Source organism: Ascaphus truei, chromosome 2, assembly GCF_040206685.1.
Source record: "Ascaphus truei isolate aAscTru1 chromosome 2, aAscTru1.hap1, whole genome shotgun sequence".
NCBI lineage: Eukaryota > Metazoa > Chordata > Amphibia > Anura > Ascaphidae > Ascaphus > Ascaphus truei.
The window spans coordinates 412,448,876-412,476,647 of NC_134484.1; the positions used below are offsets into that span (position 1 = coordinate 412,448,876).

At 41.2% G+C, this 27,772-nt stretch overlaps 1 protein-coding gene across 1 annotated transcript in view; it reads right to left on the reverse strand.

Moving 5' to 3' along the window:
* Positions 1–27,772, reverse strand: part of CUBN (cubilin) — a 312,445-nt gene that overhangs the window by 218,833 nt on the left and 65,840 nt on the right. Inside the window, exons 23-26 of the mRNA XM_075587495.1 lie at positions 4,504–4,690; positions 3,827–3,984; positions 2,780–2,961; positions 301–457 (exon numbers count right to left, since the gene is read on the reverse strand). Of these exons, the coding sequence (XP_075443610.1) occupies positions 301–457; positions 2,780–2,961; positions 3,827–3,984; positions 4,504–4,690 (684 nt within the window). The remainder of the gene's footprint in view (positions 1–300; positions 458–2,779; positions 2,962–3,826; positions 3,985–4,503; positions 4,691–27,772) is intronic.

A 27,772-nucleotide genomic window follows, 5' to 3' on the forward strand; every position in this document is an offset into this window, starting at 1 on the left:
TATTAGTGTATACTATTTTCTGTAGAGCAATGAAAACTGCAACTACCATTAAACAGTAATTGTGAGCACCCTAAAAACACAGCGTAATTCACTTTTTCCTTTAGTAACAACCGAAGGATTACACATGCAATCAGAACGCAAAATGCAAATGAGTTACATGTACCATGTATAATATGTTATATATACACACACACAACTTTGCCAATATAATGTTTTCAATCGTTAAATTGGTGCAGTCTAGCAATTTCGATCGACAGACAAAAATGTAAGTAATGGGTATTAGTAATCAAGGACACTTACTTTGCCTGTAATTAGCAAAGAAGCCACCATATGACATAGTGCTATCTGTTCTTAGTTTCACATATACATTACTTGCAGTGGAGCGGATTGGCTCTGGCAATTGCTTTCCGCAGAGATTCACCAGTAGGTGTGAGCGGGTGCTATTGCCATTGTACACCTTCAGATTAGATAGAAAAATAGAGTACTGTTATCTTTAATTGTGCAGAAAATCACAAGACATATAAACAGGACTGTCATTGCTATATAAGGGGAAAAAAATATTATTTATATTATGGACTTCTGCCACTAGACACCAGAATTTGCAAAAACTTTGCACATCTTGTAGGATTTACTGACAAAATTGAATTTTGTTAAAGCGCGTTGTGTTCTAACAATTATTCTTTATGTAGCCATGTGTTAAAAATGGTATACAGTTCTCTCATGCTGGCAGTAAGCCTGGTAAATATACAGGGTTGCCAGCATCAATCATGGAGGTTTGCCCTCACACCCTGGTGAGGTGTCATTTGTACATGAGGGGAGTGGTAACCGATCCTGTGTCCTTTGTTAGTGTCACAGGAGGTGGAGCTATTTCCTTGGTATATAAGACACAGCACTGCCCAAAGTTAGTGTCTGTTATGATGGCTGTTTAAGTTGAAGGTCAAGTGTGATAATTAAGATTGATTCTACAGCAAGTAGTGATACCCGCAGCAGTAAGGCTGGCAGGGCCTACACTGTGTCCAGGGACCTGGCACAGGTGGTGATCTCCCTGAGGGGAGAGGTGATCCAACTCCATTGGGAGGGCAGATCTTCTGAAAGGAGAGTACTGAAGAATATGAGCGGCTAAGCTGTTTGCTGTGAGGGGCAGTCTGCCTATACCATCAATAAAGATGCCCTTGTTCCCAAGAACCCCCATGTGTGAGTGTGAAGTTACTCCACAGAGGAAGGCACCACCGAGGAGTTCCTCATCAGAACCATCTCCTTGCGGACGCAGAGATCCTGATGATGTGGAGGCGCTGCACTGTATGTAGGTAGGACTCACGCTCACTACCTCAGCTGCCTGTCTGGGTTGACATTCCCCACACAACATCATGCGGGAGACTCAGGAGTCCTGTTGCCAACAGGTGCACCACCAGACACGACCATGTAATGGGGACTGGATAGACCACAGGGGCCAATGTGAGATTGGGTGGGTCAGGAAGGTCCAGAAACACTGTTACATTTATTAACAGCATAATTGAGAATGTGTTCATTGTTATAATCTGCCAAACAATTATCAAAATCTATGTTTTTTGTACTTTATCTAGATCATTCTCACCAGAGGCAAGATGAAATGCTTCCATTTCCTATGCATAACTAAAAGGGATAGCATATATTCTGGCTCTTTTACATGTATGTCATTATATATTTGTAAGATTTTTATAGGAACATTTCTAAAATTAGGTAACATAAAAGGTGCACAAATAAAAAAATAAAAAAAATAAGTAGGGAATGAAAAATTATGTATGGAGATGTTCATCCGCCCATTCATTTATAGTAATTATAGTATAGGCATTGATTGTAAAAAGTTTGATATCATTTATCAGATTTAAAAATATATATTTTAACAACAGTGTTGCATAAATTTTATAGCAGAGAAACTTTGATAAATTACTTGATTCCTATTTATCAGGGCAAAAGTGGTACTAACCCAAACAAATCAAACCCAATTTTGCTCTAAATATTGATGCTGGTTGAATTTACTGTAAGTCTGTCAGTGTCAATAGGCTAAGCTATTTTGCCCTCTTTCATTATCTTGTGATACAAGGAGTGGTCCGTGGAGACTGAAGCAGTAAGGTGGACTTAGGCTGCGTCCACGCTGCTGAGCACGCTCATGCTTGGCGCGCTCACCTTCTTGTAATTTAATGAACATGGCCACGCTGACTCTTTGTGCGCGCATGTGCGCACGTGCAGCTACGCTCGGCAATGCTCAGCGCTTGGGGTGACATGGAAAATTGATTTTCAAGCGCTCAGAAGTGTCACATGACCCAAAATTACGTCACAATAGTTCCTTCAATAACACGCCCCGATTCAGCCAATTACACGCTCCCTCCCTTAAATGCCACGCCACCCGCTCGTGCTCGCAAATTGCAGAAGGACACCCGAGCGCTCACGCTTGGACAGTTGGTGACATCACCGCTCTCAAGCAGGAGCGCGCTCAGCGGCAGCATAGTAGGTAGGGCACTTGTCAGTTTAATTGTAAAGTCAACTAGCCCAGATGGTAACAAACGTGTCCTAAAAAGTTTTTTTTCATTTGAATTAGCCGGAACTACAAAATAAAAATGTTTTATGTGCATCGTCAGTGTCAAATGAGAGTTCGATACAAACTTCGACAATGTTGCCATTTTTCAGCCTGGTTCCCTTTGTGCTTCAAAAAGTCTGTGCCTGAAAATGTGGGATTTTAGTAAAATGCTTGACGGACCTCCAAATATTTGCAGGAAAAGGCAGAAATTGATACACTTACAGCAAGGTAATCATTATTGCAATTTCTGGTAGACTCCAAATGAAACTGCTCAAACTGAATCTCTAGAATGCTTCCGCTAGATGCCTTCAGTAGCCAGTAACACTCGGAATTGTGGTAATACGGCATGGGGTAGTTTGGAGACGTGAAACTGCCGGACACTGTGGTAAGGGTTCCACCACAACCTGAAGAAGAAAGAACGACACATTCACACAGTGCCTGAGATAATGCTTTAATTAAGGAGTGTTTATGCTATTAGGCCTAGACACATCAACCTCCAACCACATTCATAATTTAACCGGTGCAATGTTTTACCCGCAGTCGCAATGCACGAATTAACGCGACCATTAATAACGCGTTATTCCAGGATCATGATAGCATTACTAATATTTCCACCATAGGCTTCTGGGATATCTATTAATACAGAACCCTATGGTAGAAATGGCATTAACCCGTTTGGTGCCTGTGGCTTCCAAGGTATACCACAGGAATCAAAGGGCTTAATACACAAAAAACTACACTACCTACCCCTCTTGCCTACATTTGGGCTAGTAAATCAACAAAACTACAGTACCCCCCCCCCTCTCTAGACTGATGGCTAATAGCACTATTAGCCAAATGTGGTTAAATAGATAATACTACATTTTTAGCTTAGTGCAAGTTTATGTATCTAGGCCGTATTGACCTACTTTTTAATGTATTAAAATGTGCTGTCTTTTAACCACTGAGAAGGCTTCCTCTTAAGAAATTCCCTATAATGTCAGTAAATGCATGTACGTTTCATAGTTTCTTATTGCAATGATTTGGACACAGCTTTTTATTGTATTGTGAATAAACCGGACCTTTATGTTTTTAGAACCTTCGTCTGTGTTTATCAAGGCTAGGAGAGGAAAAGCTTATGAACTGGAACAGTGGGTATGTAGACATTATAGATACAAAGACAGAGAATCAATAATCAAAACAAAAGAGAATGATATACTGTAACTCAGATTGACATATTAGTCTACAATCTATGTATTAGGCCGAGGTTAGTTAGTGAGGTCTTTGTACCTGTTGATGAACTGTCCCAATGGGCTGCAAATCCAGTAGCGGTCACACTGGAATCACTTCTAAATTTTACCCAGAGCCTATTGCTATGGGAGATAATAACTGGAGGTGATTCATGACAAAACTGACCAAGCAATGGCGATGTTTCATAACCTCCATCTCTGAAAGAAAATATGAAAAATGAATGTAAAAAATTAAAAAAAACATGATTCAAATGACTTTCTATGTTTGGGGGTATACAATATCTCTAACACACTTTGGGTATTATTCTTAAATAACTGTAGCTGTTATCAGTCTTTAATGATCATTCAAGTAAATTAGTTTCTCTTCCTGTTGAATCCCCGGAAGTTACAAGTTTGTGCACATGGGTCAAAACTGGAGCAAAGTACATAAACTGGGGAAAACAATGCCCCTCTTTGCACTAGTAATACATAGACCTTGGCATGTTTTTAATGAGACTTCAGATAAAAATAATCCCAAACACATTAATGTCACTGAGGTCTAGACCTCTAACAAGTGTGAATGTAATTAAAAGACTACAGTGCATTTTGTGGTTAATTGACGTGGAAAAGTATAACTTCTATATCACTTGACAAACAAGCTAGCTCAATTTGGCAAAACTATTTCTAGCATAAAACAGTTAGCCAATGGTTAATGAAGCCAAAATAAATTGAGCTTGCCTGATTTCTATATAGTCTCGGTCACAATTTGTAGAGACATCCAGGATGAAATTTGTGAAGTTCAGCAAAATCTGTTTGCTCATTTCCACTGTGATTGTATAAAAACATTCCCTGTTGGTAGGATAGTTGCTGGGATAGTTTGGAGACATAAATACGCCCGATGCTTCTGTGTAGGCAACGTCACATGCTATTTGGAGAGAAAAAAAATACATATTATTGTAATACCCTTTTAGATAAGATAATGCAGTACTAAAATGAGTCCCATTGAATAAAGAAAGTCATTGTTGTGGTCTGTCTGAGGTCCCAATTCTGCGCCCTGTTTAGGAGCTTTAAAATTCATGGCGGCTATGTAGGGTCGGCCTTTGGCTCTGCGGGGCCCAAGGTGGCATGCTGCCAGCAGGGCCCCCCCTGTAAAAAAAAGCAGGACTTACCTAGATGAGCAGCGCTCCTCCAGCGGCTGCGCGGCTGCATTGCATCACAGTGTCATGTGATGGCACGTTGCCATGGCAACGCAACATCATGTCATGCTGTGGAGGCGGCCTGCTGCGGAGAAGGTAAGAGGACACACTGCCACACACCACCCAAAAAAACCCACACCTACCTCTCTGACAGTCTAGAGGACCGGTGCGCCATCCTCCTGTTGGCGCCGGTATCACTTCTGACTGGAGGGTGGGCTGGAGGAGGGGGGGGGGCCCATGATACCATCTCAGACTACCCCCTCTGGTTGGGTCAAAGTTGGATCCCAGTGCCGACAGGAGGGAGAGGAGAGAGAGGCGGGAGCGCAGGGCCTCTGGAGGCGCAGGGCCTGAGGCAGCCGCCTTGCCCTAAGGCCGGCCCTGGACTATGGTTGTTATGTTTCAAAGATTATTTTGATCGAAACTAGTGCAACAATATCACCAGCAACAAGCAGCCTATTAAATATATCACTGCCATTTGTTTCATTTGATCATACTTCATATTGCACCTGTACTCTATGCCATCAAGTCATGCAAACCATTCAGTTAGAATGTCAGAACCCCAGTGCCATTGTTCATGTTTTGCCTATTAGGCTAGCTCAATAAGCTTTTCTCTTTTAGTCAATTTGGCTAATATGTTGCATTTACGCTGTGTTATTATGGCTATTACTACTTGCATTGATAGGGTTTTAAGTATTCTCCTGTACTCCACTCGAGTCCCAGCTCATGCAAATGAGCACACAATGTGTCACCTTTTGCCTGGAATATCCATGTGAATGGATATTCCAGGCAAAAGGTGACACATTGTGTATTCATTTGCATGCAATTTAACAGAATCCCTTGCTGCAGTGAGACCACTGTATGCGAGGTGATATTGGTTGAAAGGCAGGGTTGCAGACCTGTCTAAGATATGTGAATGTGCTCACAAGTGATATTCTTTATTGGCTTTATGCTAACGGTGGAGGTTTCTGTCGCCTTTTTCACCCACCATAACTTAAAATTTATGGTAAACCTACCCAGCCTAGAAATATTTCAAAGCAAGTATAAACCACACTGATGATACCCACCAAGGTTGAAACATGTCTGTGAGTGGTTTGTACTTGCTTTGCTAGTCCCATGCTGTGTTTAAAAGCTGTGTGAACGGCGATACATCAGCTTAAATGGGCTCCATGTGAATGGACATTCCAGGCAAAAGGTGACACATTGTGCGCTCATTTGCATGTCATTTCCCAGAATCCCTTGCTGCAGTGGAACCACTGTATGCTTGTATTGGTTGAAAGGCAGGGTTGTAGATCTGTCTTAGATATGTGAATGTGCTCACAAGTGATATTCTTTATTGGCTATATGCTAACGGTGGAGGTTTTCTGTCTCCTTTTTCACCCACCATAACTTAAAATGTATGATATATATATATATATATATATATATAGGTAACAGAGCAGATGGCACACAAATACAGATGAAGACAGGTGCTTAGTCCCATATGAATAAATATAATCAAAGGCTCCTTACCAGGCAGACCAGAGAATCCAGGGAATCCAGAGTAGGCACAGCAAGGAAGAGACAGCACACTTGTTAGCAAATAGAATTGTATTAGTATAGCAGGCACTCCCTTGATAAAGGTCCTGTTTTTAGGACCGAAATGTTGGTGTTTGTGCCTGCTATACTAATACAATTCTATTTGCTAACAAGTGTGCTGTCTCTTCCTTACTGTGCCTACTCTGGATTCCCTGGATTCTCTGGTCTGCCTGGTAAGGAGCCTTTGATTTTATATATATATATATATATATATATATATATATATAAATGGAAAACTACAATAAGCGCAATCACAATTAGACAAATAATGATATTTAACCACATATATAGGAGGGTATACTACCTCACAATCTAGCTTTCCCTGATTAAGTCTGCAGCCAAAAGGTCTACCGCTCCACGGGCTGGTATAAAGGAAAATCCAAACAAGAATGACCTAGGCGCAAGTAAAAACAAGAAGAAGACAAACATAGGGTAATACGTTCAAACAATTGGTCTATTCGATGGTAAGATATGCACTTACAACAGGTAGAATAAAATCAGGCCTTGTATCCACTCTGGGATCAGGAACGATGAATGATGATCCAGGACAGCCAGCAACAGCTCATCTATAGGAACCGTATCCTCGTGTGCAGTGTCACATATGAGAAGAGAAGTGGGACACATACATAGTGTAACACAGTTTATTATAAAATTAATAAAAAGACAATAAAGTAAAATACTCACACTTTGTGAGTTTGGGTAAAAGCATTTGAGAATTTGGAGCTTCTCACACTCATCAGGGGTAAGTATCCGTGGACTTATACACAGCTCCAGTAGACTCTTAACACAATGTCCTTAGAACCACATGTAATGTTACTGTCTAACTTCCAGGGGTATGGAGTCTTTTGTTTAGTCACTTCCAATGTTATCCAGTGCTTCTGAGAGCGGGGTAATATTACCGTTGTAACAAAAAAAAACGTAATTAAGGGCCTTGTGTCTCTAAGACCGCACTTAATGTGCTGGTTAGTACTCACGCTACTCCGGTGGTTTAATGGAGTGTTTTACCCCTCGATCGCTCTCTCACTGGTTGGTCTGTGATTCTCTCCGCATTCGCTCACTGCTCCTCTCCTCCCTGGCCGTCCGCCTGCACGCGGCTGCGTGGTGACGTCACGTCTCCTCGCGAGATTACGTCTCCCGGTCGCTGTGTAAGTCTGCGTCCTGTACCAACCATCAGTTGGTACAGGACGCAGACTTACACAGCGACCGGGAGATTTGGAGACGTAATCTCGCGAGGAGACGTGACGTCACCACGCAGCCGCGTGCAGGCGGACGGCCAGGGAGGAGAGGAGCAGTGAGCGAATGCGGAGAGAATCACAGACCAACCAGTGAGAGAGCGATCGAGGGGTAAAACACTCCATTAAACCACCGGAGTAGCGTGAGTACTAACCAGCACATTAAGTGCGGTCTTAGAGACACAAGGCCCTTAATTACGTTTTTTTTTGTTACAACGGTAATATTACCCCGCTCTCAGAAGCACTGGATAACATTGGAAGTGACTAAACAAAAGACTCCATACCCCTGGAAGTTAGACAGTAACATTACATGTGGTTCTAAGGACATTGTGTTAAGAGTCTACTGGAGCTGTGTATAAGTCCACGGATACTTACCCCTGATGAGTGTGAGAAGCTCCAAATTCTCAAATGCTTTTACCCAAACTCACAAAGTGTGAGTATTTTACTTTATTGTCTTTTTATTAATTTTATAATAAACTGTGTTACACTATGTATGTGTCCCACTTCTCTTCTCATATGCACACGAGGATACGGTTCCTGTAGATGAGCTGTTGCTGGCTGTCCTGGATCATCATTCATCGTTCCTGATCCCAGAGTGGATACAAGGCCTGATTTTATTCTACCTGTTGTAAGTGCATATCTTACCATCGAATAGACCAATTGTTTGAACGTATTACCCTATGTTTGTCTTCTTCTTGTTTTTACTTGCACCTAGGTCATTCTTGTTTGGATATATATATATATATATATATATATATATATATATATATATAAAAAACATAATACTGAGTTAAGTTATGGTGAGTAAAAAAAGTGACAAAAACCCTCCACAGGAAAGCAAATATGCAAATATAGCTGTATGCTCATCTGCATGTCTTAGGCAGGTCTGCAACCTCGCCTTTCCCCATTATCACCCAGCATACAGCACTTCCACTGCAGCAAGGGATTCTGGGAAATGACATGCACTTCCACTGCAGCAAGGGATTCTGGGAAATGACATGCACTGTGTGCTCATTTGCATGTCATTTCCCAGAATCCCTTGCTGCATATGTGAATGTAAAAAATATATAAAAAATATAAAAAACCTGTGCAAATATAAATTGATAACAAATATAATACAGGGAAGAAAAGGGACAAAAAATGGAAGAAAGTCCAACCCTTAGTACAAGTCCAGTAGAAATTCAATGGTGATTGGAAATGCTGCTCAGGGATCCATGGCTGCTCTCAGAAGGAATAACCAATTCCAACAGGAGGACTATAGAAAGAGAAGAACAGAGAGCGCACGTCCCATAGTGTAAAACAGTACATTTAATCTTTTTTATTGATTAAATGTACTGTTTTACACTATGGGACGTGCGCTCTCTGTTCTTCTCTCCCTCTATATATATATATATATATATATATATATATATATATATATATATATATATATATATATACATATATATACATATATATAAATACACATATATATATATATACACACACATATTTATATATATATATATATATATATATATATATATATATATATATATTTATATATATATATATATATATAAACATATATATATACACATAAATGTGTGTGTGTAGCCGGGATCCCCATACCACCAGTTGTGGTTGTTGTTGTGGGGTGGGAAGGGCCGCAGTACAGGGAATGCTCCGTATCGGAGGTTCCGCGCAGAGAGTCGCCATGTTGAAGGTTGGCGCAGGCGCAGGACCGGACCGGCAGGAGGTTGCGCATGCGCGGGCATATTTGCCAAAGCCCACGAAGGAGGAGAGCTCTGATAGGAAGGGAGCGGGTCCCAGCAGCCCCGCGAGACCCGTGACGCGCGAGGACCAATCAGGCGTGAGTGAGGGAGGAAAAGGGGTCGAAGGGCGCGCACGTTGTTCAGAGCTAGCGGGAGGAGGAAGGAGAAGGAGCTCCGGTGTAGGGAGGCATCCAGCCTCTTCTTAGGCCTTATACCCCAGGCCCAGATAGGCCCTGAGCCCCAGTAGTGTGAAGCTGAGATAGGGACTGGCCTAGATAGGTTCCGGTTCCCTTACTGTGTACGTATCGCTAACAGAGACATTACCTACTCCGCGGCAGGTCTGGGCTCAGACTCCGCTGCTGCGCATCTGGGTGGGATCGCCCCGGACGCCTATAGCCGACGTCACCTCGGCTCCACACCGATCCTTTGTGAAGACTGTTGCAGGACCGGGTACTGGAGTGCCCGGCAGGTAAACTACAAGTGCACCAACTGTATCACCATTTATTCAGGACACAGTGGCTGCGCAGTCACACACACAGGTTTATTGTCTCACTTGAGGGTGGTGGGGATATTGCACGAGGGAACTGGACACGGGGTGGGCTCACCCAGTGAAGGAGGGAACTGGACACGGGGTGGGATCACCCGGTGAAGGATGGAAGTGAGTGTCCTGCGAGACGCAGTGTATAGTGTCCCCTCCAGTGAGGGACACCTGTTAGAGAGAGAGAGGCTACGCAATTTCCATTCATGCTAGTAAAATTATTGGTTGGTTATATTGCTGTGTGTGTGTGTGTTGATGTACATAAGTGTCCTGCGAAGAACCACTTCCCCTCTGGCGGAAGCTGTCGCAGGTGGAGGCGCTGCACCAAGTAACAAGTATTGCGCGTGCCGCGGGCTCTCCTTGGCAGAGGCTTAGGCCCTGTGAGCCTATAGGTTATACAGCATACAGTAGCGTCCTGTGTTCACTAGGAAGCGGGGCTACATATATATATATATAATTTTCTCTCTTTCGTTAAGCTGACACAAGGCACTGCTCACTTAACATGGCATTAAGCGTATGCTAATGAAATAGGTTACGGTCTTTGTTTTTGCATAAAATTTGCTTTTTGGTTGCGGATAACCATTAAACTCAGGAAAAATAATGTCTGTTATTTGCCCTGGATCTGCCCCCTAGTCTGCCCATTTTACGATCTGTTGCAAATCCTCAGACTGTACTTGACCTTTGCCTTTCTCTTATATTGAGGTTACTATTATGTCTATACCAAGCATTTTTTAATTCCAATACTCTAGCACTTCAGTTAGGAGCCTATTACATGAATCCACCATCCTTTCCGTGAATTAGTACGTCCTCACATGTTCCCTAAGTCTGCTAGCCTCAGAGCATGACCTCATGTTCTAGCACTTCTCCTCCGAAATATGCTTCCCTCATGTACCTTGTTGAAACCCTTTACATACCGTATTTGAAAGATGTAATCATATACCCCCTATCCCTTCTCTGCTCCAAGCTATTCGTATTGAGAGTCTTTCCATTCACCAGCCCTTCTTTGCCCAATCTCTGAACAATGTATGTATTTTTGGAAATATGGTCTCCGAAACTGAACACAGAACTTTAGGTTAGGTCTTACCACTGATCGATAAAGTGATATCACCGTCTCTAGCTTTCTCCTGGGAAAACCTCTCCCTTTGCAACCTAGCATCCTGATAGCTTTCCTCATTGCTTTTTTATGTGCCAATAAATACCTTTGTACTAGTAGAACAGCAATCTGGTCCTATTTTTCCCATTAAGCAGATGCCCCGTCTCACAACTTTACGTCTAGTAACAATGCTTGGCTACTTTTAAATCAGCTGGAATGACTTCAATTTAACTTTCCGTGAAAGGGGGTAATTCTATATGCACCAAAGCAACAGTTTGGTCTCTTGTCGGCCTAAAATGTCAATGGGGATTTTCATCTGAAAACAGCCCAAACAGCCACTTAAATGGATATAGACTGAGGCACGTAGTGGTTGGAGTTATAGTTACATTAATCCTGTATTCTGCCTTAAGATTTTTGTGACCCAAGTACATGATTTTGAACTTCTTGCCACTAAATTGTAATTTCCACAGTCTTTACCATTTATCTAATTCACCTAATGAGTTAGATATGGTAAGAATAAGGGCTATACACATCTCATGAAGTTATCTATATGCACAATTAGCACATTAATGAGGTCTGTCTGTCCCATTCCCTCTGCACAAGATCAAGTGTATGCACATTATATATACATTATACAATTTAGCTGCCTGGATATAACAAGAAAATGTCTCTTATATTTTTCACATTTACCAAGTAGTTAGCCAGTACAAAGGATTATTGCACGGAAACTGCCATTGATTTTAATTGTAGTTTATGTGCAATATTGCCCAATCTTCTCTATCATACTTTAATGATCTACCCCTGTATCTTAAAATAATTTTATGACTGTACTTGAAGTGAATAATAATACCTGGATAGTCAAAGGTTGTCAGGCAATAAATAATTGTATAATCTATGATAGCAGATGGTCAACTTAACATTTACTGAAGAACATTTTGTTTGTCTTAAACAACATTATGGGTCAATAGTTTTCTTGTTAGTAAGTACAGTATTTACTTCTAATAAACGAAAACATCTGGTAATTGGAAATTATATCAAGTATGATTCAAGAATAATAATTCACTTTCAGTATGCTTTATAATAAATTACAATATGTGCTGCCCAAGCTCTAAGTTAAACTTGGCTTGAGTTTGTTCTACTGTAAATAGTACAGACAACGCAAAGCTCGAAAGAATGAGACTTGGGAGAGATTGTACTGGAGATAGAAAAGCTTGGGAGAGTAGTGCAGGAAAATGTGTATTATCAGATGAACTTGATTTATCTATATATTAACATCTAGTCTCTAATCAATTTATTTATTTGTGCTGCAATTTTGTTTACAGCTAAAATGGTAATTTTGCGGCTTTAATGGCATACGATTCCAACCCTCCCTGCCCGGCTCCTACGGAGTTTACATCAGTGTCTGTGTTAGGGCTGCTCAGGATGCATTACCTTGTTCAGGGTGCAGGCTGGGTGATGATGCACAATGATGACGCCTGGAACTTTATTCATTCAAACAGCAGTTTTATCTTTATCTTGTAGGCACAGCCTCACATTGAGTATACAGAGGTCACCCTGTACTTATGCTGTTTGCACATCTTCCCTAGTTGCCCCCATCTCGGTCCACTAAGAAGGTGCCATGGCCTTATAATAACCAATCGGCCAATAGAATCTTTCTGCTCTATAGCGCTGATAATGCTCCATTTCCATAGGGCCCCTGGCAGGCCTAGTACTACTCCCTTGTTCTCATTTTAAGGCGGCCTGTCAAATTTGCTCTGTTACATCACCCTCAACAACCACCACCAATTGCCTTAATTTTTTGCAAAGAAGTCCCAATATAGATATCCTATTTTATCTCCATTCAGGTTGGTTTGTATATCTTGTCTGCTCTCATTAAGCTAAGTCTGCTCCACCTTTTACTTTAAGTAAGTCCTCCCACCTTTCAGTGAATCTGCCCCTCTTGAGAACGTTTTTCCCTTTCAAAACGGAGAAATAGAATGGCGAAAATAGACAGAATATAACCTAGGAACAAGAACAGATTGGAATAAGTAATATCAGATCATAAACAGGAGCAGCGCCAGGTCTGGTGAAGAACGAGATCAAAAGCAAAAGTATAATAACAGGACTGGATTGTAAATTAGCATATCAATCAGAAAAGCAGACAGTATCAGAAGCATTCAAAAGCAAGATGCTGCTAGACAAGGCAGGAGAAAGTGCACAGGCACAATCTTACATTGAAATGCCTAACAGCCTTCAACAGGGAAATATTTGGCATATTTGCCCCCCGACACTTTTGTGAATATTATTGTGTTCTTTTTTCTTATTTTTCCTTTTTACCCCCCCTTATTTTTCCTTATTCGTTTGTCCTTCCTGTTCACACTATGTTTGATTGCTCTATTATCTGTATGCTTACATTGCACAGTATTTCTCTTTTATTATCATATTTATGAGTAAAATATACTATTTTGAAGTATTTCTATATCTTAAGTATTTTTGAGTGCGGGGTTGCTGTTTGTTTCAATATATTACACTTTTGGTGTTGGTGGGGTCTCCTTGTCTCCCTGCACCTTATCTATATTAGCCCTATTGGGCGCTCTTATCCATTTAGGTGGTGCTGTTTGTCTTATTTGTTATAAAAATATTTGGCATGGGGTCCAAGGCCCAGTGCCGGACATATACACAAGCTAATTAAGCTACAGCTTAGGGCAGGCCTGCACAACTCCAGTCCTCGAGAGCCACAAACAAACCAGGGTTTCAGGATATCCCTACTTCTGCACAGCTGGCTCAATTAGTGGCTCAGTATGACTGAGCCACTAATTGAACCAGCTGTGCTGAAGTAGGGAAATTCTAAAAACCTGGCCTGTTTGCGGCCCTCGAGGACTGGAGTTGTGCAGGCCTGGCTTAGGGCCTCACAATATGAGGGGCCTCCAAAATACAAAATAAAAAAAAAGGATGCATTTCAAGTTTTAAAATCGGATGATAAATAACGAAGATATGGGAAAAAGAAGATTCTCTATAAATATTCACATTTTCATCCAAATATAACCCTAAGCATCATGTGAATTGAACGTGACAAACTTCATAGCTTATCATTTGAAGACATCAATGACTTTACTCTCCAAAAATCATGAAATAAAATGTTTTAATATTAAAATGAATGTGATGTGCATAAACTGTTTATTTTTACACCGTCGTCTTTGTATATAAAAATGCTAGTATAACACTTTCATTCATTTCAGTTTCATGTTTATGTTTATGTTTTAAATGGTCCCTTCAGTCAGAATAATACATCTATTTCTAATTATTGGGGCCTCTTAAACTTGACATAGCTTAGGGCTTCAGAAGGTCAAAGTCTGATCCTGCCCGGGCCCCTGAAGATATGTAAACTAAAAGAGAAAAAGGAACCCTCTTTTATTGCACTTGAAACTGGTGTGGATACAGGATATTTGGGTAGAAGTTGAAACTTAACCTTTAGTGTATAGTAAAATAAAATTGGAATTGTGAAGCTAAACCAATCAAGCACGAACCAAAGGAACACTAAAAGAACACAAGCAGGCACTATGCATATATATCTGTGTACCTTGGAATACAACCGGACCTATATCTATAATGTAGCGATTAGATACTAGGAAACTCAGGTCAACTGTTGCCAATGTATTGAGATGAGATAATCACCGTAACTTAAGGTTGGCAGCCCATCTCAGTTACATGTGCAGACATAAACGTATCAGTGTATCCTAAAATACAGTCAGACCTATGTCTGCAATGTAACAAGTGGCTAGTTGAAAACACAGGTAAATTATTGCCAGTGTATTAAATCAGATAAATATTGTAGCTTAGAATTGGCAACCGATCACCGTTACTGCCAAGTTGATGGTTAAATAACCATCACATAGTGTATATTCTCAAGTATCATCATTTATTTTTTAAGTAAAAACATGCCTCCACTTAAGGGGGCATCGTTATACTTTACAGTTAAACAAATTAAAATGACAGAGAAAGCCACAAGGAAGAGGTATGTAAACAGCAAAATAATAAGTGTCTATATTTCTCCCCATCTGAGGATTTTAGGAGGTTTGACTTGGTTAAATACACAGTTTTTTGGGAGAAAACTACTCTTACATAAATTATTTAAGAGGAGGGAATAGGCTATTTTAAAGAGCAAAAGAGAAGGTGACCTAGATCCAAAGGATATTGAATATCTTAGCGACCTAATCTCTCTCCTGGACGATTTTTCAAGGAAGCCAGGAGAGGGACCTTTCACAAATATGAAACCAAAATCCAGGTTTACTCCCCCCCTTGAAGTCAGCACCAAAGTTGAGGTTTTAATTAAACTGGTGACCAAAGAAAATCTACAGTCCCAGAAACGTTTAGGCAACGTTAACAGCAACACTAGGAACTCAAAAGATGTTAGAGACGCTACATAACCATAAAATCATCCGATAAAGGTGGGAATGTGGTCGTTCCAAACACTGAGGACTAGGTGAAGGAGAATATTAGACTGTTATCAGACAGGACCTGTTATGAAGTCCTGAATGGGGATCCCACAATTCAAAATAAAAAAGATCTCACTATGATTCTGAATCTGCCTCATAAATGTATCTCCAAGAAAGAATATGACCAGATGCTAACACAGTCACCAAAGATCGCAACATTTTACAGTCTCCCCAAGATTCACAAAAAGACACCCCCTTAAGATGCCCTATAGTGTTCAGGATTTCAAATCTCACCAGCGTCTATGTGGACTAGGTTCTAAAGCCTTTCGTAAAAAATTTACCCTCATATTTACGGGATACTAAGGACGTCCTAAACAGACTTGACAATGAAACTATAAATGGAGAAGATTTATTAATAAGCTTGGATGTAAAAGCACTATATACCTCCATAATACACACTGCTAGCATTCAGACAGTTAAAGTATGTCTTTTTTTTAAACAAGAGGTCTCCACCTTCAGAATCACAACAAACTCATAGATTTGTTCGATTTTATACTAACCTATAATTACTGTGTATTTAATAAAATAATTTACCACCAAGTACAATGCACTACAATGGGGACCATCTGTGCCCCCACTTATGCAAATGTGTATCTTGGGTGGTGGGAGGCAGAATTGTTTTTTTTAACAAAATGAATGAGCTATATACCTCGCACATATATTGTGGTATATAGATGATATTCTCATTCTATGGAGAGGCCCACAAGAACTGTTCCCTGAATTTGTAGGTGTCCTAAACACTAATAACCTTAACTTGAAACTGACCCATGAGATAAAATCTCTAGGGGTATAGGAGGCAACGATACATCAAAAATCCATAGCAACGAATAATTTGTTACGTGTCGGTAACCACCACCCAAGATCCCAAGTGTCAGGCACCCCAACAGGTCAGAAGGAACTGTTCAAATGATCTTTAATTTGAAAAAGAGGCTTCACTCATGGAACAGAGATTTCAGGAGAGAGGCTATAGCAACAATTTATCATCATTAAAAAGGCATATAAAAGGAGCCAAACACACTGCACGCAGTGTACTATTAACTGACAAGACCACTCCCCCTCTTGATCAAAAGGTGATTAGGTTCAAAGGCACCTACAATAATTAATGGTCCCAAATTAACAACATTTTAAGCATCCATTGGCACATACTGTGTGCGGATAATGATTTAAGACAGGTTCTAACATCAAAACTTACCCTGGTTAGTAGGAAAGCTACTAATCTTAGAGACATCTTGGTTCATAGCCATTTTGAAGCCTCGGCCAAAAACGCCTGGCTGACGAATAGGACAACACCTAACTTAGTGTCAGGGCTGCAAAGCCTGCCGTTTTGCCATACCCACAAAGCACTTTCATAATTGGAATGATTTCAAACAATTCACCATCAGACAGTTTATTAACTGTAGGACGATATGGGTTATATACCAAGCAGTGTGCAGTTACGGAAAGAAATTTGTAGACAAAACAACTCGCCAGTTCCGCCAAAGAGTTCTAGAACATCTGGGTGTTATACGAAATAAGTTAAGATACCACACTGGCGAAACATATTCTTGAAGCACACAACGGGATCGTTAAGGACCTGAGATTCAGAGGAATAGAATATCTGTCAGAAGGACCCAGAGGTGGGAGATTGTGATACAGAGCTTCTCAAAAGAGAATCCAGGTGGATCTACACCCTGGGGACCCTATATCCCAATGGTCCTAATGAGGGATTCGTGTTTTCCTCTTTCATATAACAATCTTCCACATCTTTGGAAGTAAACTATACCAACCAAGATGTACTTTTACAACTTTTACATCATTGTTTATCTCTCTGTTATTTTAAAGCAGACCCCCATAATGACTTTAAACTATGTATATACCCCTTTTATCTATGTCAGAGTAACAATGTTTGCATTGTGTTCTACATCATGAACTAGTCTTTTACATCTGATACATATCCCTTTTTAAATGGCACTCCATCCTGTCCACACCAGTAGGTACTCACTTCCTTTATGTTTTCCTCACAGTTTAAGCTGATTGGTTTGATCATGCTCATTTAGTTCACACTCAATTACTTTATACCAAATATCATAGGATTTCTTCTAGCATTGTCTGAGTTAACCGACACTCCCAATCACTATGACAATGATCGGCTACTTAAACTTCTGTTCCATAGCATGGCAGGCCCACCCAGGAAGAAGCGACAAAAACATGAAACGTACGTCGGTACGTGTTGGCCGTCAGTTACGTCACAGCTTGTTGTAGAGAGAGGATGCACTCCGATTTGGCGTGTTTCTCAAAGGGAGGATACTCAATATTTAGGTATACAGGGTATTATCTCAAGATTTCCATGAGGCGAGAATGTTATGGTGTAACTGTAGACACCAATATTAGGTGAGACCTACCCCAATGCATATTTATTTCGCGTCCTAAGTGACTTAACATTCTGGCTTATATACCTCTTGCTGTAGTAAGGAATATTCTAATGAAAGTTATATGGTGTACTAAACACCGGATATATGTCCAGTGTCAGCAGGTTCCTTGCCAGGCTCTAATAGATAGCAGATTCTGATTTAGCCATGTGTGGACTTAACACTTTACACTAAAACTGTTTTAATCACAAGAGGTAATAGCTGTAATGCAGCATTTTTCGATTATAATCAGTTGCATTCTGTAAATCAACTGGTTACTTACTCAGGAAATTGCATCTTACATATTAAATCCTATCACAATCAGTACACTATTTTGCTATTTACTTTGGAATATACCCAATGTGGTGGTTACAGTATTTAACCATCAACTTGACAGTAATGGTGATTGGCTGCCAATTCTAAGCTACAGTATACTGTTTATCTGATTAATACTCTGGCAATAATGTACCTGTGTTTTCAACTACCCACTTATTACATTACATTGTAGACATGGGTCTGGCTGTATACTGTACACTGATAAGTTTGTCTGCACATGTGCTGTAACTGAGATGGGCTGCTAACCTTACGTTACCGTGATTATCTTATCTCAATACATTTGCAAAAGTTTGACGTGTGTTTCCTAATATCTAATTGCTACATTCTAGATATAGGGTCAGGCTGTATTCAAGATACAGAGATATATATGCATTTTGTCTTCTTGGGTTCTTTTAAAGTTTATTAGTGTTCCGTTTGACCATGTTTTGATTGGTTTTGGTTCAGCATTCTAATTTTATTTTAATATACACTAAAGGTTAAGTGTTAACTTCTACCCATATATACTATACCCACACCAGTATCGAGTGCAATAAAGGAAGGATCCTCTTTCTCTTTTTCTTTACATATTTCCACTTATCCTTTTACGCACCTTTACCACTACCACCAGGCAGACACATTAGTTCCCTTCTCCAACCCCCTACATTTTCTTCCACCCCTCCCCCCACGCCCCTGGATGTTATAAGGCACCGGAAGAACCACAAGCCGTGCGAGTGAGGTCCATACATACTTCTGTTCTCTTCCACCTGTTCTCTCAACCTTTAATCTGTTCAACTAGAGTGGACTCCATAATGTCAGCCTGGATGCAAGGTCATTTGTCACAATGTACAGTATGTTAAATACAGTACAAGATCAAGGACATATATATTGTGCCTGCAGTACATTCACTGCAAATATAAACAATTTAAAATTGAGTAATATCAGGAAGAATGGAAGATAAACAACGTCCATTTTGTGTGTGCCAGTTTTTAAAATTCTTCATGACCTTTAAATCTGGCTGTAACTTTGCTGGCGTGTCTATTGCCAGCTTTCTCTTTGTGGAGGAATAAGAAAATGATTGTGCATTTGGTTATGTTTTACTGTAGCAACGGAGGCATCTCATTTTATTCTTTTGCATTTTATATTTTTATTTACTTTAATAGATCTCTTCATGCCCTTTCCAACACTATTTTTATTTTTTAAGTCTTAATTAGCTTAGAATCTATAAGTGTATGAAATATTGAGTGTCAGGGAGGTTACAATAAATCTTATCAGTGTCCCTTGTAGTCTAAGGCAGGAATGTTCTCTTCCCCCCACCTCCATGTGGCCTTACCTTCTCCAGCATTGGTGGCATCATTTGACATCACAACGTCCTTTGACGTTGCATTGCCATTTGACCACATGGCGTCATTTGACTCTGCGTTGTCATGGCGACTTGTCGCCAGAAGCCGCCGGAGAGCAGGTAAGAGGCAGTTGCAAAGGCCTTGCACGCTCCCCCGGCATTTTATTCAAATGTTGTGGGGAAGAGCGCAGGGCCTCTGCGAGCACCGCACCTCCCCAGAAAATTTCGCTCCCCCCCAGTTTGCGCACTCCTGGTCTAAGGTTTGCCATGGTATCCTCAGAAGGTAGAGATTAAGTAATACATTATTTTTTACATTAAAAAAAATAAATATATTTTTTAAACAAAACAGCAGTACTGTATATGCTCAGGAGGCAAGATACTAACATTATGAGATTAGCTCCTGTAAGCTTCTGGGGGGATTGCCGCTTTAACATGTCTTTAAAGTTTCACTGTATTGCAAATCTAGTTTATGGGGCTTGGTTCTTAAGGTGCGAGAGTGCAATTCAGCAAAACCACTTGGAATCTCTGTTTCAATTCAATAGGAGTTGTTTTTGTACGGTCGTGTTGAAACGGAAATATCGCGCCCTAATGAATTACCACAGTTCACTGTACCTTCGAAGGAGTGTTTCTCAACGCTCCCTTCAGGGACCCCAGACAGGCCATGTTTTGGGAATAATCAGCATCCCACAAAGCTTGCATGTAAAAATAAGTGCACATGTGCGCTTGCTAATTCACAGATTATTCCTATAATGTGGTCTGGTTGGGGTTGTCAGACGATAGTGTTGAGAAATATGGCTTTAAAGTTGTATGATTCCAATTCTAATATTTGTGGGAATTTGGTTACCAGGCTTCCTGCAGCTTCAGAACTTGTACCGTATAAGTACCTCACGCTGTATAGTTTTTTTTGTATCAAATTTCTTATCCTTTTAACCATCTACAGTACTTCTAAACTTTTCTGCATGCTTATAATTCTCTTACCACTCCACCGTAATCTATTTACCTGACATAACGAGAACACAATGCCCAGTGTTTTATAACAGCCCCCTTGGTTGTAATGGAAAATAGAAAGTTACCCTTGCTGGCAATGATTCATAGCACAATATAACGGTCACTAATATTTTAATATGGAATAATTTAAAAAAAATAAAATTGAGGGTGGCACTATGTTGCCCTGAGCTATGAGTGAGGGGCGGCACTCATAGTCTTCTCAGCCCCGCCCCGGCACTGCTCCCTCTTCTCCAGTGCTCAGAGGGTTACATTTACTGGGGGCTGTTGGGGGAGGAGTTTATTTAAGGCTAGGGCAGAGGTGGGAGCAGGCAGTACATGTGTTTGAAGGCCGCCCCTCTACTTTTGTTGTGTTTCCAATGTATTTGATGTGTTATGTATTTGGTTTGTATTGATTATTTATTGAAAAATTGCTAGTCTGGGCTCTGTGGGTACAGTAATGTCTAGATGTGATATTTATTGGCAAGGAGGCAGAACTCACTAGGTGGTGGGTACCCAGAGCTCATCCTCGCAGCTGAATCATCTGAGCGACCAGGGCTGTGTGGTTCCTGGCTTGGTGGTTGCGGGCCACGGTAGTGCACCGTTGGCCTTACTGGTTGGTGGAGCGCTCTGGCAGGGGTTTTAGTAGTTAACTGTATGTTGGTATTTTAATAAAAACTGTGGCCGTATGAACCTCCAGACCTTAGTGTGTGCGTGTTTCATTTTGAATGATAGTAAAGGCATGCTAAAGCTTAGCACCCGTTTGTGTATCTAGGCCTTAGTGTTTTGTTACTTCTCATAAAATACAAATGTAGTAAGCCTAACTGTCTTCGTAGCCGCGGTCCCACGCAGCATCGAAGAATTAACGCTGCGGGGGCTCCCATTCAGAAGCATGAACACCCCCTTCGCGCCATCGTGACAGACACTGTCCCCAGCGCTGCAAACGTTTGCTTGTTCGGCCGCAGCGTAGAGGACGGTAAGTCTTGCTACATGTGTATAAAGGATGTTGCAGCTTTAAGTCATCCAGAAGCTTCTGGCACAGTCCTCCATCTGTGTGGGAATTGAAACTGAAGCTGATCCACCCTTACAAAATTCCATCCAGTCTCTTAACTCCTTGTGTTATCCCCACTCTGTAGAAAAGCAGCTCTTTTTACACTCTGTATGACCACATTCATTAAACTGTGATAGAGCCAACTGAGTGACAGTATCTCATGGTAAAACCCATTGACTTTGGCACTATCACAGTTTAATGAATAAACCCCCATAGGTTTCATTCACTGTTCCTTCCTTTTAGGTTATTTTTCAATACAGTTTATCTGCAGCTTATTTCCATGACCTGCAGTATGTTTTTTCTATCTGATTTCACATGGTGTTACTGCAAAACAATGGTATGATGACATAAGCTCATTAGAATACTATGTATGTTAAAGTCATTTATTAGAGTAGGGCCCCCCGTACCAACTATACCAGTGTATCTTCATGTCATTTTATCATTACTCTCTTCCATGGTATCATTGTTCTGCGCTGTACAATACATAACCACTGTATAAACAAATGTTAATAATAATAAGGTTAGTAGTTACAAATGTGCTACACTATGAGCAGATGGGGACTAATCCTATAGAAAGTATTTGAATGTAGATTGCCTTTTATGAAATAAATTATTATTTGTATAAAAAAAAGTATGCGCCTCCACAGCCTGGAAACGGCATTATATCCTCTGATTATTCTGTGTACCTTAATACAGGTAAGTAAATATAATTACCAATCTGACCACAACAAACAGACGTGACAGATTGGTAATGTCAGTTTTGCTTGTTTCCCACTCCTGCGGTCCTCTAACTTACCCTAGGGCAGGGGTCTCCAAACAAGTCCTCAAGAGCCGCACACAGGCCAGCTTTTATGGATATCCCTGTTACAGCACAGGTGGCTCAATCAGTGCCTCAGTGCTTGACTGGGCCACTGATTGGGCCACCTGTGCTGAAACAGGGATATCCATAAAAGCTGGCCTGTGTGCGGCTCTTGAGGACAGGTTTGGAGGCCTCTAGACTAGTACTGTAATTGTCCTTGTAAAATGTTATAAAGCAGGGGAGCGAAAACATTTTTCCCTGCGCCCCCTTGCTTGCTCTCCCCCCCTTACATTGTCTCCAGCGTCAAATGACGCAGCGTTCTCTTGTGATGTTGCCCAAAGCCGTCAGAGACAAGGTAAGGGAACTTACAGAGGCCTCGTGCGGTCCCCAGGCATTTAATTTAAAAGCTTTGGGGAAGAGCACTCGGCCTCTGTAAGCACTGCGCCCCCTCTCCCCCCCCCCCCACTGCGCCCCTGTTATAGAGTATTGAAAATTTGGTCGGAATGGTCAGTAACTAGTTATTAGTACTCTGTGTTCCAAGGTTGGATATTTTCAGGTGGAAATGCCATTTTTGGCCAAAACAAACTGTCAACTTCTCTTCTTAATGATTTAATTGAAGACTGAATTCAAAATGAAATGTCCAGCACAAGTTTCACAAAATACCTCGTTAAGAAATATGCTAAAAAAAGTTGAATCTCAAGATTTAATAATAAAAACACTGAGGTATTTTCATTGCCCCAAAAAATTACAAATGTAGTCATATTTCCATGGAAATGGAAATTAAAACTTTCATATCCCAACTTTTTTTTTAATATATATATATTTTCCACTGCATGACCTTTTCCTAAATTTGACTAAGATGCAGAACACTTACTTTTTTATTTCAAACTGGGCATGCTTGCAAAAAGAAAAAGAATCCATATCCCCCCGCATTGCTACACAACCGCAGGCACTGAAAGCTCCGATTACTGGAAGCCAATGGCTGATGCTGGCACACACTAACAAACAGAGGTCTATGGTCCGCAACGAAAAGAAGAGAAAGCCAGCACAAAGATCCTTTATGAGGAATTGTACATGCCAAACTCTAAAACGACCACATCAACCCAGACTAAATCAGTTTGGCATTTCAAATATACAGCATGTTTACAAAATGTAAATGCTACCATTTGGTCACTTTCAACCCTTTTCTTGCGAGAGAGGCCAGCAACAGGCTGAGCAATGTGTTGCTGTGCTTTCTGGCAGCAAGAGAGTTATTAAGTCTATTCGTTTAAATGCTCTGGAGCCCATATGTCTACATCCATTTGTATCTGCCTCCAACTATTATATTCCCTTCCAATCCCTTTCTCTTTTCCATGCTATTAAGATATACTGTATTACAGGCATACCCCGCATTAACGTACGCAATGGGACCGGAGCATGTATGTAAAGCGAAAATGTACTTAAAGTGAAGCACTACCTTTTTCCACTTATCGATGCATGTACTGTACAGCAATCATCATATACGTGCATAACTGATGTAAATAACGCATTTGAACAGGCTCTATAGTCTCCCCGCTTGCGCACAGCTTCGGTACAGGTAGGGAGCCGGTATTGCTGTTCAGGACGTGCTGACAGGCGCATGCGTGAGCTGCCGTTTGCCTATTGGACGATATGTACTTACTCGCGAGTGTACTTAAAGTGAGTGTACTTAAAGCGGGGTATGCCTGTATATAATTGTATATGTAGTAAAAAAACTATATGGTCCGTCATTTTGGGGCCTACAGTATCTACCAACACAGTGTTTTTCAATGCCTTGGGTTCCCCGGTGCACCACTAAACGGTTCCCTGCAATTTTCAGGTAATTTTTAAATTGTACCAAATGCAGAAAATTTACAATGCATCTGCTCTGACACGCAATTAGAGAGGGTTAGGGTTCCTTATAATACATCTGAGCTCCAACACACCATTAGAGAGGGTTGGGGTTCCTTACAATGCATCTGATCTCAGATGCGCTATTAGAGAGGGTTGGGGTTCCTTACAATGCATCTGATCTCAGACGCGCTATTAGAGAGGGTTAGGGTTTTTTACCATGCATTTGATCTCATACGTGCCGCCATTAGAGAAGATTGGGGTTCCTTACAATGCATCTGATCTCAGAAACGCTATTAGAGGGGGTTGGGGTTCCTTTCAATGCATCTAATCTCAGATACGCTATTAGACAGGGTTAGGGTTCCTCAAAATTTCCCAATATAATTATAGGGTTCTGTAACAGGGACTTATCACTGTGAAAGAAACTGCCTCTAAATCCAGCAATGTGCTGGTTAATTGCACGCGGGCAATCAACCAGACTCCACCTGGCTGATTAGGACTTTTAGAAAAAGCCTGATGTGAGAAACAGGAGAGAGATTCCTTAGCTCACATTTGGGCTGACATAAGGAGAAAGAGGACAGCATAGATCTCCTTAGCCCACAACTGGGCTGACCTGAGGAAAATATGATGTCTGGATGCACACAAAAGGACTGTATGCTGAAAGCAAGACAAGGGGACAAGACATCTATACCTGGACACAGAGAGTGCAATAGCACACAAGGGTGCTGACCCAGAAGAACAGAGAGGCCATCCCCTACAGCTACAACAACAGAAATAGATAAGAGACTTTCTTGTTGGACTGGTGTGTGTGTGTGTGTGTGTGTGTATACAGTTGTGTGAAAAAGAAAGTAGACCCTCTTTGAATTATATGGGTTTACATATCATGACATAATAACAATCATCTGTTCCTTAGCAGGTCTTAAAATTAGGTAAATACAACTTCAGATGAACAACAACACATGACATATTACACCGTGTCACGATTTATTTAACAATAATAAAGCCAAAATGGAGAAGTTATGTGTGAAAAACTAAGTACACCCTTACTGCTTCCATAGGAATTAAGATGCTAAGTAGCAGACAGGTGCTGCTAATCAAATGCCCTTGATTAATTGATCATCAGCAGGTGTATCCCCACCTATATAAAATCCAAAGTTTAACAGTTTGCTGGTCTGGAGCATTCAGGTGTGTGTTAACACAATGCCAAGGAGGAAAGACATCAGCAATGATGTTAGAGAAGCAATTGTTGCTGCCCATCAATCTGGGTAGGGTTTTAAGGCCATTTCCAAACAATTTAAAGTCCGTCATTCTAAAATGAGAAAGATTATTCAAAAGTGGAAAGCATTCAAGACAGTTGCCAATCTTCCCAGGAGTGGACTTCCCAGCAAATTCACCCCAAGGTCAGACCGTGCAATGCTCAGATACATTTTTTAAAAAAACAAGAGTTACATCTCAGACTCTACAGGCCTCAGTTAGCATGTTAAATGTTAAAGTTAATGACAGTACAATTAGAAAAAGAGGCCTGGGCTGGTGGGTGGAACATGTCTTGGGAGCAGATGTGACAGCCTGGTAGCAGTGCCAGCCAGCAGCTTTGGTGTGGTGGACAGTGTGGGGGATAGCCGAGAGGGCAAGGAAATGAGTGTGGGGAATGGTGCTGGTGTAAGACTCCTTGTAGTGCACAACAACATGGGACACTGGGACATACTGTAGGTATTCATGTCCCCCAGAGTGGCTGAGTCAGTCAGGAGTGCAGGGACCCCAGAATGAAGGGGTTCTGTCCAGTACAGTGGAGGCAAGAAGAAGACGAAGAGGAGGCTGGCTGTGGAGTCATGAGCAGCTGCAAAAGAGGTTGAGGGGCATGTCCTAACCTGTGGCAGTTATGGGGGGTCAGCTCCTCCTCTGGAACTATTGGGTCAGTGCAGATTTGAGGGGGTATATACCCTTTATTCCTTAAGGGCCCTGTTGGCTCCAGAGTGGGAGAAGTGGAATGTAATTGAGGATACTGGTGCAATGTGTTCAGGTATGCTGGGTGCATTTTGTGCATTTTGTATTGGGGTAGGCTGTGGTAATATCAGTGAAGGGGCGTTGAGGGACAGTTTGGCTAGGTTGGATGCAGGTGCCATGGTGAAGCCTGCAATGCCAGTGATTGGTAGTGTTGGGAGATGGGGAAGGTGTTGAATGTTTCACAGGATTGGTTCAAGGGGTAAAGAGAGTATAATACTTCCATGGGGAGTGGGTGTAGTGTGTGTTTGGCAGTTGGTGTACGTGGAGTTCATGTGTTGGCTGTGGGTTGCAAGGGGCAAGAATGTGGGCATGGTGGACAAGGTGCAAGGTTTGTCTGGGGGAGAAAACCAAGCCATAGAGAGTGCTAGTTGGAGGAGAGAGGGAAAGGCAGCAAGCTCCAGTATAGGCTTGAATATTGGCTAGCATCTTGGAGGAAAACTAGCCGTGACATTGCTCAGCAATGTTTAAGTATGTAGATACGATTTGAGGTGCTCCCAAGTTGTACAGCAGGCACTGCTTGGTGGTACTAAGATTTGGAGTTTTGACACATAAATGGCAGTGCACAAGCAGTTGCATGGGACATCAAGGATATGATTTGTGACTGTTGCTCATGACACTACAAAGGCCATCCCCCTATCAGATGGGGGCTAGCAAGTTTTAGCACCCAGGGAAGTTGGCCAGTTTCCACAAGGGTTTTTGCTGGCAGTACAACAAGGGACAGTGTAAATTGGCCTCTGCTGTCACTTTAGGCATAAGTGCAATGCCACCCACAAAGCAAGTACTTTAAGAAAGAAACGTATGGGTTTGAAAAGGGAACACCAAGTGTGGTTATTATTATGAAGGGCAAGGATGCCGATTAGTATCCGTGGCTTGTTCGCTACCACAATAAGGGGGCAGAGGAATTGTTCAAGACTTATTTCACTGACAGATTTTGGATCCTCTTTGCAGAGGTGGATGTGCTTTCTTGCCAGAGGAATCCTACAGTAAGTCCACGTGTGTCTGGTCATGTAATTTAGAGGCCTGAGGTAGGCTCCTTTGCCGATTTTACAACCATTGTTGGGTGACCAGAACTTTCGCATACTTCTAAAGGGTAGGGTTTTGTTTTTTTAAATCGGCTGACATTTGTTATGTCATCCGCGAAACATCCTCATCATTTTTTCAGGATTTCTAGAGGGATCAGATCATTCCCTAAATGATTTTAAAATCCAAATCCTCAACGGAATGTTGAAAAGCACGCAAGAACGGAAAACATTTTGAACTCAAAATGATAATGCTCTTTGACACTAAAACAAGAGGACTTAATGCTGATATGGGGTTTTTAACACACTATCGCAATTTTTTTGTAATGTTTCTCCCTGGCTCTGCATCCCTACTCCCCTGCACACTGATGATGAATATATGGTCCAGTCCCTCACTG